General features: G+C 40.2%; 1 protein-coding gene across 1 annotated transcript; it reads right to left on the bottom strand.

The window, feature by feature from the left end:
- Positions 1-7: 7 nt before the first annotated feature.
- Positions 8-17,189, bottom strand: LOC124252984 (RE1-silencing transcription factor-like). Its single transcript, XM_046686697.1, has 2 exons — positions 16,457-17,189; positions 8-6,058 (listed from the first exon to the last, which is right to left on the bottom strand). Exons 1-2 carry the CDS (start codon positions 17,040-17,042, stop codon positions 2,679-2,681), a joined length of 3,966 nt encoding a protein of 1,321 aa, XP_046542653.1. The 5' UTR covers positions 17,043-17,189; the 3' UTR covers positions 8-2,678.
- Positions 17,190-17,580: the final 391 nt, after the last annotated feature.

Genomic DNA, 17,580 nt, shown 5'->3' on the forward strand with positions numbered 1-17,580 from the left:
CGCCCACAACTTCCCCTACTATCACATCCCCAAACCATCCCATCCCTTAAAAAGCCCACAACTTCCTCGGCTATCCCATCCTCAACTTATCTACCCCCCATCCCAAACAGCACATCCCCGAAAAACCTGCAACAACTTGTTCAAACTATTCCATCCCCAACCAAACCTCCCTGAACTCCCACCCTGACAATCTGGAATTGGCCTCTGCATTGTGCTTGAAATGTACAGAAGCACTTCAGTGCAATGGCAGCAGTAGCTGGAAGCACTCATAAAATTGCAAACATGTAAGTGCATCAAATGGTACACACCTTCACAAACTTACTGCACTGTCAGTCCTAAAGGGTAAAAGAAGCAGTAGTTTTCAGTGTGGAGAGACTCCTCACTCAGACAATGAAGCAGATTATCAGTTCTCAACCAGCATGTCATTAATCATTGTTAACAATCTACTTACCATTAACAAACAAATTATCATAGTCACACGTCTATTTCATCACTGCCCACGGTAAATGTCACTAAATATGTCGAATATGGTAAAATGTTTGAATCACATACCAAACTAGGTCAAACGATTTGTTCTTGTACAAAATGAGACGGACGAAGGTAAATCAATATTTTGTTCTTGACATAAACATGCAAATAATGCTACTGATGAACACTGAATCTGTATCAACGACTCATTTGATTGTGTCTGCATGTGCTAGGACTAAGATTAGTGAGTGAACCTAAGTACCAGTTCAGGCTAGGAGTCTACTCCGACAACACCTGGGATACCATCACAGTAAACACCTGTAGCAAACTGGACATATTTGATGTAGACAGAGACAAAGTCTACTGTGTTACACCCAATTTGTCAAAATCTGTTTCAGTAGATTTTTCTATACTGTATATACTGTGGATTATTATCAGTTGACTGTTAAAAACCAAATACAATTTAAAGAGACTCTTTAGACTTGGTACTGTCTTAATGGCAAACAATGCATATAAAAATGTTTAATAGATCTCTTAATAATGTAACAGGACGTGTCAGTGTCATCATTTTACTACTGACTTTGATCTAAAATGAATTATAACAATGTAACATATGTTATATTTGGGATTACACTTTCTTAGTAAAGTACAGATTCTAGTACTTTTGTTGGGTTGAGTACGGGATTCGAACCCACATCCTCAGAGTCAGGCACCTAAATGCCAGCACACAAAGTCACATATCATATTTTAAAACAATATCTTAAAATCTAACATTTCAGAAAAATGGGGATAAATGCAAAAAGTGGCATACCCTTGAAAAGAGGCTTTACACTACTGATTCATTATCAGCTTCACATCACTGCTGCCAACAGGATCAGCAGCTATGGACGTGGAGGGAGGCAAGCCAACATCTGTATTCCATCAAACTCATCCTATCTGTTATAATTTGTGTTAACACAATACAGGTGTTTACTATGACAGCACTCAGATCTTGCTCTCAGGACATCACGGTTCACAAAGGAAACAGTTTAAGTATTTTCACAAGATGATCTTGCCTACACTGCACCTATGCTGAGACTTTGAAATATTTTCTCCATTCTCAAAGCAAACAAATCACTTCACAAATAATTAACTTATTTCAAAAACCTTTAGACCAGATCTGAAATTACAGCTTTACTGCAACTATTAAGTACATTTCCATAACATTTGTGAAATAAGTTATGTATAAAGTACAGGTCAATTTGAAGTAAGAGAGCATACATGTTCATTTAACATTAATGTATGAATAATGACACTTCCACTCCTTGGATTGCTGGAACAAACCGACACGGGTCAGGGTGGTCTCCCCTTAACACGGTCACACGTTTAATATTGAAATGTTTCTCTGAATCAAGTGTCAGTGAACCATACTGTGTACCAGAGGGGCACCTGCTGTAGGCTTCACTGAACTGTTGTGACCAGTAAACAAACATATACCACAGATAATATCAGGATCTGGACCATAAACCTGTTGTCATGAATATCTGGATGTTGATCGTACGTGCCGACAAGTATCAATTCATTTAAGTACATAGGTAGATTTCAAAAAAAAAGAAATGCCGACCCACCTAATTTAAATAATTTTGTATGGTAGCAGACACCCATGCATGCTCAGTTACTTCTGAAATGACCGTACATAGAAACAAATCCGAAGAATCTATGCATGTAATGTACATAGTATTAAGCATTAACCACCTTTCACTTTTCTTCTGTAATTTGCAACACTTTAAGTAATAAAAATTTAAACAATTAAACTTTCAAGTGTGATCCTTGAATACAAACAAGTATCCTGATACAACCTTCACTGAAGATCATAGCCTTTGGCAACAAAATATGTGCTTCTTAACACACTCTATCAGTGCTAAAATGCAGAAAATCTCCCAAATGTACAAAAAGGAGGAATTTTTCAAAATTAATTTGCATAAATCTTTCTGAGCTCATTTAAAACCTGCAATACCAGAGAAAAATATTTCTTGAATGTAACCAAACAATTGTAACATCAGATAATTCATTTATGATGAAATACTCTAAAAGGTATTCTGAACAAGCCAACAAACTATCACTCAGTTAGTCAGACATCATCTTCAGTGAAGGGTGCACAGTAAAACAGTTTGAACTTGATATATATGAGAGGCAATGAGACACATAAACAAAACTTAACAAACACTCGTCTATTCAAATGAATATCTATTCATGACATTATAGAGCACCCCACATCGGTATGGGTCTGGGGGCATCTGACTCTCCGCAGTGTTGGGTCGGGCCATAAAGTCCCGGTCTTGGTTGACCGTTGGGCCCGCTGAATGAGTCAGTTTGGCTGCCGTCGAGTACTGCCTCTCTTCTAGAAATGGATACGGGGCGTTTTGATGAGGGTAAAGGCTACGATGGGGATATTCCCTATCAAACACAGAATGTTGAGTGGGTGTACTATGCGTCAGGAAAGCACTATTAGTATTGTCACCAACATGTTGCGGATGATACACAGGGTCTCTGGGATACATATATTTGTCTAAATTGAAACTGCTATTTACACCAATGCCACTGAACACATCAGTGGAAGAAGTTTGGGGCAAACCTCGGAAGTCACTCATGGCTGTACCAGCAGTCTGACGATAACGCTCGTCGAAAGTTTTAGTGGCAGTTCCACATGGTGGCCTACTATAGTCTAATGTAGCAGTTCCTGAGTACGGATGACTTCCGAAATAACTCAATTCAAGTGGAAACGTCTCTGGGGCCAGTTCTCTCTGGGGCTGCGGAGATGAGAGGCTGGCAAACATATTACGCTCTGTCATTGTCCTAGAGGGGTCAAACATAAAGTCGCGACTGGCGAGGTAGTTGTCTTTGGCAAAGAGCGTTGCAGGTGTGGTGTTCGGCTGTCTATCTATTGTGCGCTGCAAGTATGGAGCCTGTGGCCAGTGAGGAGGCCGTACCTCCTGCCCCGACCATGTGTTTGTGAAGGGGTTCCTCTGCATGGTCTGAGGCATGGCAGTGGTGGGAAACATGTCCGTACTTGGCATGGTTGTTGGTCGGCGAAGAAGAGCTGGGTTAGTTGGTCTCAGTGCTGTGTCTGGGAGACGTGAAATAGCAGTTCTATCATTTTGAGGCAAGAAAGGTGTGGTCATTCTCTGCCTCATTGCCTCACTCTCCCCAAGCCTCATGAAACTGCTACCTGTGGTTTGTGCAGAAAAGATATTTTCATTCTGACGCAAGAAATTATTCTCTCTAGATACACTATGAATTGAATTGAGTGGATTAAATGTTTCAAATGGGGCAGGGTCTGGCAGTCGTGGAAGCGCAGATGCTGTGTCCCTCTGGAAGTGTTGTTCCTGAGAACGATCACAGGCCAAGATTTCCATGCGTTTATGGGACATATCATGAAATGGTTGCATACTTGTGTGAGTGATTACATTACTGGCCACAGATGCTGCTCTTGGGATATCTCGACTGTCCTCATGAGGCTTCTCTGCCAGTTCTTCTAGCCTCTGGAGACGGTTAGGCTCTTCTGGAACAGCTTCTCTTGGAGTGTTGCCAGGTACATTGAGGTCCTGGAGATACTGCCCCAGGTAATCCTTGTCACACTCAGGTGCATGGGCCTGATGAGGGAATTGAGCACTTGGTTGAGGAGGAGGTGGTGGTGGTGGTGGTGGCTGAGCATCATCTTTAGGAGGTTCCACACTAGGCAACGGTTGCTGCTGATCTTGGGACACTTGGGACAAAGGTTGATTGGACATGGGTTGGTTGGACATAGGTTCTGGATGAGAGAGTGGTTCTTGGATAGGAACAGGAACAGAGACAGGAGCAGGGAGAGGAGATTGCACAGGCTGCATCACTTCCTCCACCTCCTCTTCCTCCTCTGATGGGCTCTGAGGTGGAGGAGGAGCAGGTGCTCGAGGTGGAGTTAGGAGAATATCATTGGGGACTTCATCATCAGAGGAGACTCTCTGTTCTTCATCATCTCCTTGCTGTTCTTCAGTCTTTTCCTCAGGTTCCTCAACCAATGCTGGTGAGTACTGCCTCATATCCTGCTGAGAGTTCAGATCTTTCATAGTGGAATCATCAATAATAGGATTTTCCTCAAGAGATCTATCAATTGCCTCTTGCTGTGCTTGTCCAGGAGACATGGCCTCTTCTTTGGGCACTTCAAGGACAGTAGGAACTTCAAGTTCCTGGTAGGCTTCCTCTAAGTTCTCCTGCTTCTCCTCAATCTGTTCCTGTTCTCGTTCCTCTTGTTCAACCGGCAGAGGCTGAGGCTGACCCTCACTCTCATTGTCACTGAGGAGTGGACTACACACACTGCGGTCACTGTGGGGGCTATGTGGACTTGGGGAACTGTCATCACTCTCTGGACTTTGTGGTTTATGAAGAGTCTGTGGAGATGGAGGCTGAGGTTCTGGAACAACCTGGGGTTCAACTGGGATTTCTACTTCAGCTTCAGGTTCAGCTTCCGGCTGTGGTTCAGCTTCAGGTTCCTTCTCTTTCTCAACACTTGCTTCCTTCTCTTCCACCTGTTCCTTGGATTTATCTTCATCAACAGCAGCTGCCTTCTTAGTCTTTGTTTTCTTCACAGATGTTTTACCCTTAGGCTTTGTTTCCTTCTTCTTAGAAGGAGACTTCTTCTTTGCTGCCTTCTTGGTTTGTGGAGATACTTTCTTTTTTGACACTGGTGTCTTCTTCTTGGCTACTTCTGGACACACTTTCTTCTTCATTCCCTGAGACTTGGGTGATTTGGGTGACTTTGGAGTCTTTGGAGCTGCTGTTGCTTTAGGAGATTTGGGAGGAGTGGATGACTTGGTTGATTTCAATGCCTTTGTTGCTTTAGGTGACTTCACCTTTTTAACAGATTTCGGAGAAACCTTTTTGCTAGCCACAACTTTCTTCTTCTTCTTTTTAGGAAGTGTCTTTACAGGCTCCTTATCTTTCTCTTTCTCTTTTTCTTCCTCATCTTTTTCTGTTTCCTCCTTTGGTGCATCTCCATTAGATTTCACCCACTCCGGCAGAGGATTGTGTTTAGGCTCAAGTTTGGCAGCTTCATGAAGCTGATCAAGAGCTTCTCGTGTGAGGGTATGAACTCTTGGCTTGTCCCTACGGAATACAACTGGGAGGTCATCACCAGAATCATCATCATTGAAGTCATACAGATCAATACCCTTATCAGGCTTTGCACTGGTAGACTGTTCACTTGTTGTAGCTGTTACAGCTGTTGTATCTGCAGCAGCAGCAGCATCAGTAACAGCAGCAGCAGCAGCAGAACCAGTAGCAGCAGCATCAGGGGCTGTAGGAGGAGACACACCATTCACTTTGGGCTCACTGCTGTTTTCACTACTCCCAGAAACAGGGGTCTCACGTGGCTGTTCCGAATCTTCTCCTGGCTTTTGTGTGTGGTGCCTCTTGATATGCCACTGTAAAGAGTTCCTCTGTCGACAGGAGAAGCTGCACATAGTACATTTGATGGGTTTCTCATTGGTATGCTGCCTTTGATGCACCTTCAAGTTGTCGGAGTGCCGGAAGGACTTGCCACAGTCTGGCCACGTACAGTGATAGTTCCTCTCTCCTGAAACACACAACAGTCAGAGTCGGTTTTAGAAATACAAATACTTTTTAAATCAAGTAGGGACATTTAGGAAGAAAGGTTTTGGTAGCTTCTTAATCAATAGTAGCAGTGGCAAATGGCAGTTGTCTGGAGGTGAAATATTGAAATTTTACGGTCAAATAGTTTCATAGTAAAGAGTAATTCAGCTGAACCGACTACATCAAAGTGCTACTGCATGACCCTGATTACGGTGATAGTTATTTCCAACACTACTGACCCAAAGCACTTAGCCCTTCACTTACCATTGGTACACAGTAAGGCTCGCCATTTAAAACCAACAATTTATATAAGTATTTTGTTGTTTATATAACATTGTATTACACATTTTCATACCTGTGCCTACTCAGCTCCTTTATTTTCACTTAGGTATCACTTGTTGTCACAAAGAAAGTATGTATCATGGGCCCAAGGCCTCTTTATTGAATAAATGTGTTTATCTGTCTATTTCAAACTCTTAGATTTAAATGTCTTGTTTTGACTCATTTCATGGAGGCCCCAAAAGGATCTTAACACGCATGCAGATGCTATTTTGCCAGGTGAAATAGCAGAAATATGTGTCGTCAAATTTCAGCAAGTCATGTTATTAAGATAAAACAACTGGCAGTGTTCTAAATTAGGAGGGAAAGTCCTTGTCTAACCCTACTGTCAAACCGAAAGATTTCGAGTCCCATGATTCATCTACCATTTCTGTAAATCATGACATTATTGCGAGCATTTTATTAATGCGCAAAATGTGTCTGTACTCTTCTCGCACTATAATGATGGTGCATTTCAGTCCGACCATGACTACTTTTAATAACTTAATAAAAGACAGAAAACGTAAATCTGTTGACACTACACATTACACCAATACAGGTCACTTCCTCATTACAGGTATCTCAAACCACATGTAATTATCACTGGTTACAACCACTGGTCATTGTCTAAAGTCACTCAAGCACATCAGCCAGACCGGACATTCTCGAACCTAGAAGTCTTTGAAGTCAGATTACGTTATACATGTTGTCATAAGACAAGTAGTAGCAAGCAATCGCGTGATCAAACAAGGCAGCGTACTCAAAACATCATCTGCTCATTTCTATTCATTGCATCACAAGCTCAGGTTATTTGGTAAATAACAAGTGTGAAACGAAAAAGAACAACAAATATTCAGGTTGTCACATTTTATCATCAACAGATTCCTGAGCTTGCATTAATTTTGTGACGCATTGATTTCATGATTTACAGTATAGTCTGTTTGCAGTGAAAACATACCGATGAATTTCACTTTAAACAAAAAAGTAAATCGAATAAAGTGAAATTAAGATTGTGAATCCTCATAAATTTGACCTTGCCAATTGAACATTTAAGAGAATTTTATTCATCTTAGGATAAAAGTTGTTTAACAAACGATCATAGTTTCAAACCGCTATTATTGGTATGTATTACATGGGGGTATGCACACTAGATGAAACACCGAGAACAAGTAGGGTTAGTCTAAGTTAAAGCTCATCACGAACCTCACGTGCATTTGTGTCACTGTCCAACTACTATGCTTACCCCCTTGTAATACAAACCAATAATAGCGATTTGAATCAATGATCGTTTGTTAAACAACTTTTATCCTAATATGAATAAAAATTCTGAGATTTAAATGTTGAGTTGGCAAGGTAAAATTAAGAGGATTTGCAATCTTAATTTCACTTTATTTGATTTACTTTTTTTGTTTAAAGTGAAATTCATCGGTACGTTTTCACTGCAAACAGACTGTAGCAGGAGGTGAAAAAAATGATCCTACCTGCCTACCTACCTGTCCTAAAGTTTAAAGAGGTGTAATTTGAACCACAACATTTTTTTTTATTTGGCCTAATATATCCATCCCGCCTGAACTGCATGGACAAACAAATATACAAATTCAGCAATAAATTCTGATAAATTCTGCAACCATTCTTCAGGAATCCTTCACAAAGTTCTGCAATATGATATTTTTTCCAGAAATCAAAGCCTTTTTTGACAACTGAATCCATGATTTGTGAACTGACAGTCAGAGCATGAAACAGAAAGACATGTGTTTCCCTTAATCACAATACAAAAGTCGGATTCATTTGGAAACGAAAACAGAATATTGATTTTAACACTTCTATCATGTAAAAGTCTTGTACAATCAATTGTAGAATGTGGACTGTTCTAAAACAAATACCATAAATAATTATTTATAGGTATCACATAAAAATGTTTTTAAATTGACACAAAAAACAAACAATTTATTGATATGTTGACGGTTTGTTTCTGAACGCCATTACAACTTTCACATACTGAGAACTGTTTTTTAATGTGAACTGAAAACTTCCAATGTATTTTGACCATGTTCTGCATACAAGGTGACTTTCCTCAAGATACATCTCTCGTGGGTACAGTTGAGTGGTTCAAGGTGCAGAGTCCAGTTGCTTTGCAGTAGCAAAACTAATGACAAGTAATAACCAGACTGCAAGACGCAAGCTAATTCTACTGTTTACACTGACGCTAACTGAATACAACCAGCATCCCCATGACCCACTACTCCGGTGCAGCAACAGGCACAGAAACAGATGGACCATTCCCATCTCACCATAATCATATTTAATTTGTACAAGGATGAAAATCAATCTTAGAACAATAATTCTAAGGTTTTGATGCATTTTGGAGGTCGGAGAGCAAGAAAGAAGGAAAATACACTCAAATTAATTTCACATTATGGTACAGATTTTAAGCCTTTGTGCTTAAAACACTATTAGGCAGACCAAATTATTAATCCTCCAGCCAAAAATGACTTATTTTGCAATTTTGATATTGATTTTTCTTCCGCTACATGTTCAGTTGACCTGTCTTTCCAGTGTTGTATACAGAGCAAGCTGAGCAGACGGCTTACTTTAGTTTGGACAGTTAACAAGACAATGTCGATATTTCACATACAACAGACGTGAGCTGAAAAACATGCCAAGGACTAGATAGAATTATATAATGTATGGGTTATTCATCAAAATGTGTTTTTCATCTTTCTTGATTCCTGTTTTTGACTTTCAATATCAAAATTGTAGGCTGCTGAAACTGGTCAAGGCACCACCATCGTGCATCCCTTACATAGTACCCAACAACCCCAAACCCTGTGAAGCCTTCCATTTCTAGGGTTACCCAGCCCCAAACCCTGTGAAGCCTTCCATTTCTAAGGATACCCAGCCCCAAACCCTGTGAAGCCTTCCATTTCTAGGGTTACCCAGCCCCACACCCTGTGAAGCCTTCCATTTCTAAGGTTATCAAGCCCCAAACTTGTGTGAAGCCTTCCATTTCTAGGGTTATCAAGCCCCAACCTTGTGTGAAGCCTTCCATTTCTAGGGTTACCCAGCCCCAAACCCTGTGAAGCTTTCCATTTCTAGGGTTACCCAGACCCTGTTCCTACCTGAAGTCTACCAATTCTTGGATCATCCAGCAGTATGCCCTGTGAAGCCTACAATTTCTGTAAGATGATCCAGACCCAAACCCTGACTTTAACCTAGGATTTCTATGATCGTGCTAACAAGCCTGTCTGACCCCACCCCATCCCACTGTACCACCACCCAATATACACCAGTAACCACCAACCAAAGCCCACAATCCATCCCTTCAACCCTGATTCACTTATAACAAACAGTCTGAGATATGGAGGAAGATAGTGGAGAAAAAGCGTTGTTCCATTTGTGAGTGCATCAATTGCCTCTCTCCACCTCTGCCAATAATTAGGACCAAGTAGAACCAGGGAACATGGGCTGCCTTTGACTGTGGCTAGTTGAGCTTCCCCGACTCAATACTCAGCAGGCGGATGCAAATTCTCAACTGTAAGAGAGATGCCAACCAACAATCATTTATTGATTCCAGCAGTATATTGGTGTGTCTGCAGCTTGGCCACTCCTGATTCGTCAGCTCACCCCAGGATTAAGCGGTTTATTCCAAGCGTTACAGAAGCAGTCTCTATCACTCCAATTTAATTACTGTGGCTGTGTTTGCCTCATTAAGCTGTCCCACTCCTAACAGTAATCAAACATAATGGGATATGCCATTTCATATTTAGGGGCACCAGCACTCATGCAAATATATCAAGGTCCTCCATCACGTGGCATGGATTGGTAGAAAGTGGAATGTCTAAATACAGCTGATGAAAAAAGAAGCTCTGTGTCTGTCCTGAAAGACAGTGGCTTTAGCCGAAGAAGCCAGGGAGCGATGTGTTCCCATATGTGGAACGGAACCCAGACTTAAACTTAAACTTATTAGTGGCTGGCCTCAGTAGATACAATCCTCACATGATGACAATCTTCCATAATATATTTCCCATGGTTACAATTCTACCATTACATATTCCCTACATAGCAATCTCCCCATTACAAATTCATTACTTAACAATTTTTCATTATATATTCTTAATGAAGAAGGGGCGGTGAGGTAGCCTAGTGGTTAAAGCGTTCGCTCCTCACGCTGACCCGGGTTCGATTCCCCACCCGGGTTCGATTCCCCACATGGGTAGTGTGTAAAGGCCATTTCTGGTGTCCCCTGTCGTGATGTTGATGAAATATTGGGGTAAACTAAACTCACTCACTCTTAATGATGACAATCGCCAATTTAATGTTTACCACATAACAATTTCCTATCATACTTTCCCTACAGATAGCATTCTTCAAACATGTATATTCACGAAATGATAACAACCTCCTATTACAGTAAATACTAATCTCATACTATATTTTCCCAGAAGATAACAATCTTCAAATATATACATTTCCAACACAACATTAACAATCTCCCATTACATATTCTCTACAGATAACAATTTTAAATTACATATTCCCTAAATGATAACAAATGATAATAATCTCCCATAATATATTCTCTACAAGACAAGCATCTTCTGATATTTATGCCCCACAAGATAGGTACCTTCCACTATATATTCCCTGCATGACAATCTTCCTTTATATAACTATATAATCCCCTACATCGTACCATATTGACACAACCCTTCAGTGAATTACACATTCGCTACATAACCTTATTTCATGATAAATTCTTCCTATAATCCACAAATGATAATCTTCATCACATAATCCCTACATTAAACAACGTTCCATCATATAATCTCACATACAAATCTTTAATCATGTAATCACTATAAGATAACAATCATCCCGGATATAATCCTTACATGATAACAATCTTCCATTATATAATCCTACATAACATTTTTCAAATTAATAATCCCTACATAACAAAACCAGCTGCTACTTCATAACCCCTACTTAACAATCCTTCTCTATAAATCAATACACAATAACCATCCTCCATAATTAATCACATCATACTTGTCTCTATCCTTTTGATTCCAATTCAAACAAGACAACATTGATATACCAAAAAAATGCAATTCTACTTGAGCTGCACTTGAGAATTCCCGATCTCCATGGCCAAATGTGTATGTTAATGAAGTCAGCCAGCCCCCCTCACCTGCCGGCAACCACAAGCTGTGACTGATATCTTCCACAACAAACACATCATTACTTGCAACATGAATCATGCCCGTATTGATCCACAGGTTTGGTGGCTGCAGGTGAGGTCTGCCTGTAATTGCTCCCATGCTTCAGATATACTGTTAATCAAACAATTGCAACTGGTTCCATTCCGTCTTACTAAATGTGTTTTTCTCATTTCACCAGTGACATGCAATTGTTGCATTAGCTGCACAAATACTGATTTAACTTATTACCTGGCCAGGTTTGTTGAAATGACTGTGAATGGAGCTAATTCTAAACTCAATTGATTCCTGTTTAAAAAACAAATCCTTCTCATCATCCTATGGAGCAAAATCAATACAACTTTGGTGGAGACAATGTCATTCAGGTAAAAAAATGCATCAATGTGATTGGCTAATTCCCATCAGCAAATCCCAAGCCCAACACCAGGTGCAGTGGAGGGCAGTCAACTGAAACCTGTCACAAGCCAGGTGTGAAGATCCTGAGGTAATCAATATTGGTGAAGATGGCCTGTGAGATCTGCAACACCCTAGGCGTGGAGGAATCGTGCTGCCAAACCACTTCCTCTACTGCTAGAGAAGCTAGTTGCTAAAACAACAAAACAAGTCTCTTCCAAAAAGTCTACTGGCCCCAACTTTTTATCAGTGAGTGAGTGAGTGAGTGAGTATGGTTTTACACCGCTTTTAGCAATATTCCAGCAACATAACGACAGGTGGACACCAGAAATGGGTTTCACACATTGTACCCATGTGGGGAATCGAACCTGGGTCTTCGGCGTGACGAGCGGATGCTTTAACCACTAGGCTACCCCACCACCGCCACTTTTTATCAGATGTTAATCTAAGTACTATATGGACTTGTACAAGTTGACTTTACTGACCATAACAACTTTGATGCTTGTGGAAATGACTGCAAGATGCAAACATCAACTTCTTCATGAAATGTAAAATTTCAAAACTTAGCTCAGAACAATGGCTGTCACAGAGCAGTGTGCCCGAAAAACATAATGAGGGAGTATCCTTGCAGAAATGAAACCTATTATGAATACTGGGCCACCCTGATAACAATTCTTGCTAGTTTTACATTTATGAATAAAATATTCAAATACAATGAATACGCCAAATACAATTGGATAAGGCTAAACTATGTTTGCGATCACAGACAATCAGAAACATTGAACCGCTTTCATGCTAAGTTGTGCCCTGCATTTTGCTAAACGCGAGTTAGGGAACCCGCCTGGGAAAGTCTCCTACTGGAAAATAATTTAAGTTTACTATGAAGCTGGGGTGCACAAAGTTTACCATAAAAAACAGTATGTGTGATATACAATGCCAATATTTCATATACGGGCAATGCAACCAACTTGAACCTGCATTGGACCGTCATCACTCTCCTCAAGTTAAGGCAAAACAATGACTTGACCCCAGAAGCAATAAAAGCCTGTAAGAGGTCTGTATCGGGACAGAGTACTTTGGGTGCATATGCCAAGTTTAATTCTGAACTTCATAACAAGGGGATATTGTAAACCTGAGGACAAACTTTGATGATCATAGTCCATCTTCATTGAGTCTTTCAAAGTCTTTATTGTATGTTACGTATGTTAGTTATTGGCTATGTAAGGCAACATGTAAAACTTTGGCAAGCTATTTCAACTTGTTGTTTTGATAAGTCGTAAAGTTAGTTGAGAGTTGTTACAATTATTTGTACCGTGTTACTTTCTAAAGAAAATGTAAGATCAAGTTATGCTTTTACTTTATTGGTTAAATGTTATCTTATGCATTCCAGTTCTAAATGCCCTTCAAAGATTTGGTTAAATGTTTGTCAAAGAGTTCATTCACATGGCACCCTGCAAGGTAAAGTGACTTATTAACTGTTTGTTTCGTGACATTTCATTGAATATTTACTAGAGTGGAAACAGAAGAAAGTTTATATCTTGTTTTGTCAAATACAAACCGGACAAATCATAAAACAGTGAGCTCATCACATCTGGCTCTTGAAATGTTCATACACAGAACCACAAAAATGATTTAATTCCATGAATGTGGTTGATGTGTACTTGGTTGATGGTCAGTTGTCCTAGTAATCTCCAACTATAAACAACCTGATTTTGATAACTGCAAGCAGGTATTTGGGGACTGATGACACAGGTAATGGCAGCTTGTAACACAAAATGGCAGAAATGCAGTATCGCGATACATCTCAAGCCTCAGTATCGAGATACGTATCGTATCATTAGGCACCTGTAATGTGACATCCCTATCGTCTACATCATCAAATGATCGAGTCATCTATTGTAAAGTAACCTAATCCAATTTTGTTTACAATGTCATTTGATATGCATTATTCAAGTTGGATGTTCAGTCAATCATAAAATCTATGAATGATTAAATATTACCACACTCAGCATTAACTGGTTTCGCATCAGGCACTGCATTTACATGACTATAGTACTGTCGGAAATAGAAAAAAACTGTTTTTAGGCTCTTACTCTGTATCCCTAAAATTTACACAATTGCAAATAGCATATGTCGAAATAACCCACTTCGGCCTAACTGGGCGTTCAGTGGGATGCGTAATACGATATCCAGAAAAGCATGTTTACTCGTAAAATCGGGGAAAACTTAGAAAAAATACGAATAGCTGCTGAAAACAATAGATCAGACTATAGATGGCAATTAGGTCGCTCAGCCAGGTATGCCGACAGACCGTCGACTCACCTGGCATGAAATGCACGTGCTGCCCACAGGCACAAAGGGTCATCTCAAAGATATTTTGTGCTTTTTCATGTGTGTTGACTATGTCTCATCTACTGATTAACATCTTACGTGTCTTTCTTTCATAAAGTTTATGTTGAGATATGTAAGAGTATGATACCCGAAAACATACCCTAGTATATAGGTGGCATGACCACCCAAAGATCGAAAGGACTGGATATTATTTGTAAATTGTTTTGGCGTGCCGTGTACCTCCCCAGCATAATTGCCCTAAAGGATTATCTCATCTTAGCTGATATCTCTATCCCCAAGCCCGACCCCAGGTTTTGCTTTTGAGGCGACCCCTCCTATCTGTTTCTTTTTATAGTGACAGTGAGACTGCATGGTAGCTACATCCTTAATAGTTTCGGCATAAATGTTATTATTTTTTACATCAGCTATCGTTTATAATGAATCTACGTCTAATTTCAAATTGGGAATTTAAAAAGTGTCCTTTGTAATACAATATCGTCGCACACTAATTTGCATAAAGTCATGGTCTGTTCCAAATAAGTCTTTTTGGACTTCGAAAAAAAACGCATTGCTCATTTCTGCACTAATTTCCCCTCAGTAAAGTCCTTTTTCTCCGTTTCCAATCTCTCTACCACTGAGACTGTAGTTAGGCCGAACTTAGTTTAACAGATATTGCACACTTTCACATATGAACTACATAAATTGTAGAGATAAATGAGAAAATACAGTTTTTTTATACATTTCCTGAACCATTTAGGATTCTAGTGTGTCGATGATTTGTGTCAGGATACTAGTATGCCTGTACCACGTCATGATATCAGTATGCCTATTATACATTTCCTGTACCACGTCATGATACCAGTATGCCGATTATGCACTTTCTGTACCACGTCAGAATATCAGTATGTCGATTATGCATTTCCTGTCATGATACCAGTATGCCGATTATGCATTTCCTGCACCACACCATGATACCAGTATGTCGATTATGCATTTCCTGTACGTCATGATATCAGTATGTCGATTATGCATTTCCTGTACCACGTCATGATACCAGTATGTCGATTATGCAATTCCTGTACGTCATGATACCAGTATGTCGATTATGCATTTCCTGTACGTCATATCAGTATGTCGATTATGCATTTCCTGTACGTCATGATATCAGTATGTCGATTATGTATGTCGATTATGCATTTCCTGTATCGCCATGATATCATTATGTCATTTCCTGCATTTCGTCATGATATCAGTATGTCGATTATGCATTTCCTGTACCACGTCATGATACCAGTATGTCGATTATGCATTTCCTGTACCACGTCATGATATCAGTATGTCGATTATGCATTTCCTGTACCACATTATACCAGTATGTCGATTATGCATTTCCTGTATGCGTTTTCATAATGCGTCCATGATATCAGTATGTCGATTATGCATTTCCTGTACGTCATGATATCAGTATGTCGATTATGCATTTCCTGTACGTCATGATATCAGTATGTCGATTATGCATTTCCTGTACATACAAGACCAGTAATATTCAAAATCAACCACCTAATTTACCCGATTACAAAACAGATGTCAGCAGTATTTGTTTTTCACCCTGTCAAAAGTAGTCATCACCAATACCAGTTTCATCCAAAGCCACAATACAGAATTAGTTTCTACAAACCCACCCCTTCAAAATACCTGTGTTATACTCTCAACAAGTGTGTTCACAATCATGTACCAATCGTCGGGGGTTTTGGTCTTGTCTTGTTCTGTATATCTAGGAGTCCCGTGAAAAAGATACTCAGTTAAGATGCACAGAAAATGCTGTGGCAAAAAAAAGCCGATTTTGCATTTATCCTGTTAACATGTCAGTTCTGTTTTGATTCAATCTAATATCAATCCCTACTTTCAATCCAAAAAGGCTCTCAGATATTACTTGTGACCTTCCTCACCATGTTAATGCCTGCAAGAGTGAACAATAGATTGCATATTACCGCGTAAAACCTAGACTTAACCAGCCTGCCATTTGACCACAGTAAACACCGAGAGCAAACAGTTGGCAGTTTACCCCACGGAGAAACAAAGTGTCAACAGTTTAACACACTTCTCCTTGTCTGACTAACCTGTATGTGTGATTTCATGGCGCTTCAGATGACTTTTCTTGAAGAATGAGAAACTGCACCCCTCGGCCGAGCAGTGATACTTCTTCTCCCCAAGCTGGTGCAACTCCTCAGCATGGTTTTTGAGGAATTTGGCTGTACGGAAAGTCTTACTGCAGCCATCAATGTCACACTTAAATGGCCTTCCAGTGTTGTGGCTTTCCATGTGACACCTCATCGCATTCACTGTCTTGAATGCTTTCTCACATTTCTCGCACTGGAACGGCCTACTTTCAGCGTGAAGACGTAAGTGGCGCTTCATGTGCTCCTCTTTATAAAACATCTTATCACATTCCCGACATTTGATTGTCTTCTGCCGCTCCTGGTGAATGTTCTGGATATGTTTGTGTAAGTTCGCCTTGTAATTGGACTGGTAGCTACACAGTTCACACGTATAAAGTTTGGGTTGATCAGGGAAATGTGTACTTATGTGAACCTTGAGTCCTGATTCATACTTAAACTCTTTGCTGCACTCCTTACAAACAAGCGGCACTTTACCCTTGCACTCCTCCATGTGTTTCTCCAGAGTGTCCTCCCCCCTTCGGGACATCGTATATATCGCGAACACAGCCGACACAACTTAAGGTCACCCTTGTTTTTATGCTCCTCCGTGACGTGTTCCTCTAGTGCCTCCTGTGTCGTACAAACAAATGGACATTTAAAACACATTATGACATCATGAAGCAACATGTGTTTAGCAAACACAACCCGTTTGGCAGCATCAAAATCACATCTATCACACTTAAATTTGGGTGGTTTTCTTATGATTTGATGAGCACGTTTCATATGTCTGGTTAATGCTGCCAACCCCCGTGTTTTGTGACCACACATAGAACACTCTCGAGTCTCTAAAATCTTCTTTTCTTTGTAAAGCTTTGAATTCACTAATTTGTTTTCACTTGTACTGGCCCCGGACTGTCGCCCTCAGCTGCAACACTGTTATCTTTGACTTCACCGTCTTTATTGTTCTCTGCTCCTTCCACATTCTCCGCACCAGCATCTCCTATATCACTTTTAACACCAACACCTACCGTACCATTCTCAGATACGCTGGCCAAAAGTTCAGACGAAGCACCAACGCCATTGTT

This window comes from Haliotis rubra, unplaced genomic scaffold, assembly GCF_003918875.1.
Source record: "Haliotis rubra isolate DU_JTF1 unplaced genomic scaffold, ASM391887v1 Scf53, whole genome shotgun sequence".
Classification (NCBI taxonomy): Eukaryota; Metazoa; Mollusca; class Gastropoda; order Lepetellida; family Haliotidae; genus Haliotis; species Haliotis rubra.